This window comes from Acanthisitta chloris, unplaced genomic scaffold (genome assembly GCF_000695815.1).
Source record: "Acanthisitta chloris isolate BGI_N310 unplaced genomic scaffold, ASM69581v1 scaffold21593, whole genome shotgun sequence".
Taxonomy (NCBI): domain Eukaryota; kingdom Metazoa; phylum Chordata; class Aves; order Passeriformes; family Acanthisittidae; genus Acanthisitta; species Acanthisitta chloris.
This window is the reverse complement of record NW_008663554.1, coordinates 11,890-12,922: the sequence shown is the minus strand read 5'-3', so window position 1 is coordinate 12,922 and position 1,033 is coordinate 11,890. Positions and strand designations below refer to the sequence as shown.

General features: G+C 39.8%; 1 protein-coding gene across 1 annotated transcript in view; it reads left to right on the top strand.

Annotated features, from left to right (window-relative positions):
- TRIM23 (tripartite motif containing 23) overlaps nucleotides 1-1,033 on the top strand; it is a gene marked incomplete at its 5' end in the record, with an annotated part of 8,135 nt that overhangs the window by 2,229 nt on the left and 4,873 nt on the right. The window contains one exon of the mRNA XM_009071042.1: nucleotides 346-480. Within this exon, the coding sequence (XP_009069290.1) occupies nucleotides 346-480 (135 nt within the window). The remainder of the gene's footprint in view (nucleotides 1-345; nucleotides 481-1,033) is intronic.

Sequence of the window (1,033 nt, the reverse complement as noted above, 5' to 3'; positions counted from 1 at the left end):
GTTGAGGACACCAGAACTGTGTGCAGTATTCCAGGTGGGTCTCATGAGAGCAGGGCAGAGGGGAAGAATCACCTCTTTTGAGCTGCTGCCCACACTCCTTTGGATGCAGCCCAGGATTCCATTGGCTTTCTGCGCTGAGCTCACACTGCAGCTCATGGTGGGCTTCTCATCCAAGATGTTCACATTTGTAGTGCAATTTTAAATGAATCTGTTTTGTCAATGTGAGTTTCTTTAACTAGAACATTTCTGTTTAAAATGCTTTATTTGTAGCAGTTATATTTGTATTGCATTTTTTCAGTAAACCATTAAAGGAAAGGCATGCCTTTGTTTTCTCTACCTGTTTAGGATGACTGCAGAGTAGTGTTGGCCAAGCAGGAAATTACAAGGCTGCTGGAGACATTGCAGAAGCAGCAGCAGCAGTTCACAGAACTTGCAGATCACGTGCAGCTGGATGCTAGCATACCTGTCACTTTTACAAAGGTATTCTTCACCTCGTGAAAGTACAGCTGTCCACTCTGTGAGGCCCCAGATGTCATGTAAAAGGAAACAGGAGTAACACATGTTCATTATGATGCTGTATTGGTTGCAACAGGTTCAGGCAGTTCAATATCAGAGGCACAGTGGCTTATCACATGATGAGTGCCATGTGGTATTTGAGCAACAAAACCACTGTGCTGTTACAATTAGGGTGAGAAATGTTCATTTGACGTGTAGCTGTTTTTGAATATTAGCTGTTTTGTTTTTAATATGTTGGAGAGCATTTTGAGTTCTAAGAACACCTTTCTTTCATCCCTGATTGTTCCCTGAAAATGGCACACCTGTTTTAAGTGCAATAATACTGCTGTACCTTTCAGTTTACAGTATTAAAGGTAATGTCTTTGTGTTCATTAAACAGTAATTTGTTTTAAAATTGCTTTGTATTCTTAGACATCGTTCATCTAAGTAGGTTTATTTTTGATTGCTTCAGTGTTATTTCAATACCACTTATTCTTTGAAAGGGATAAAACTATTTGGAGTTTGGTAATGCTACTTG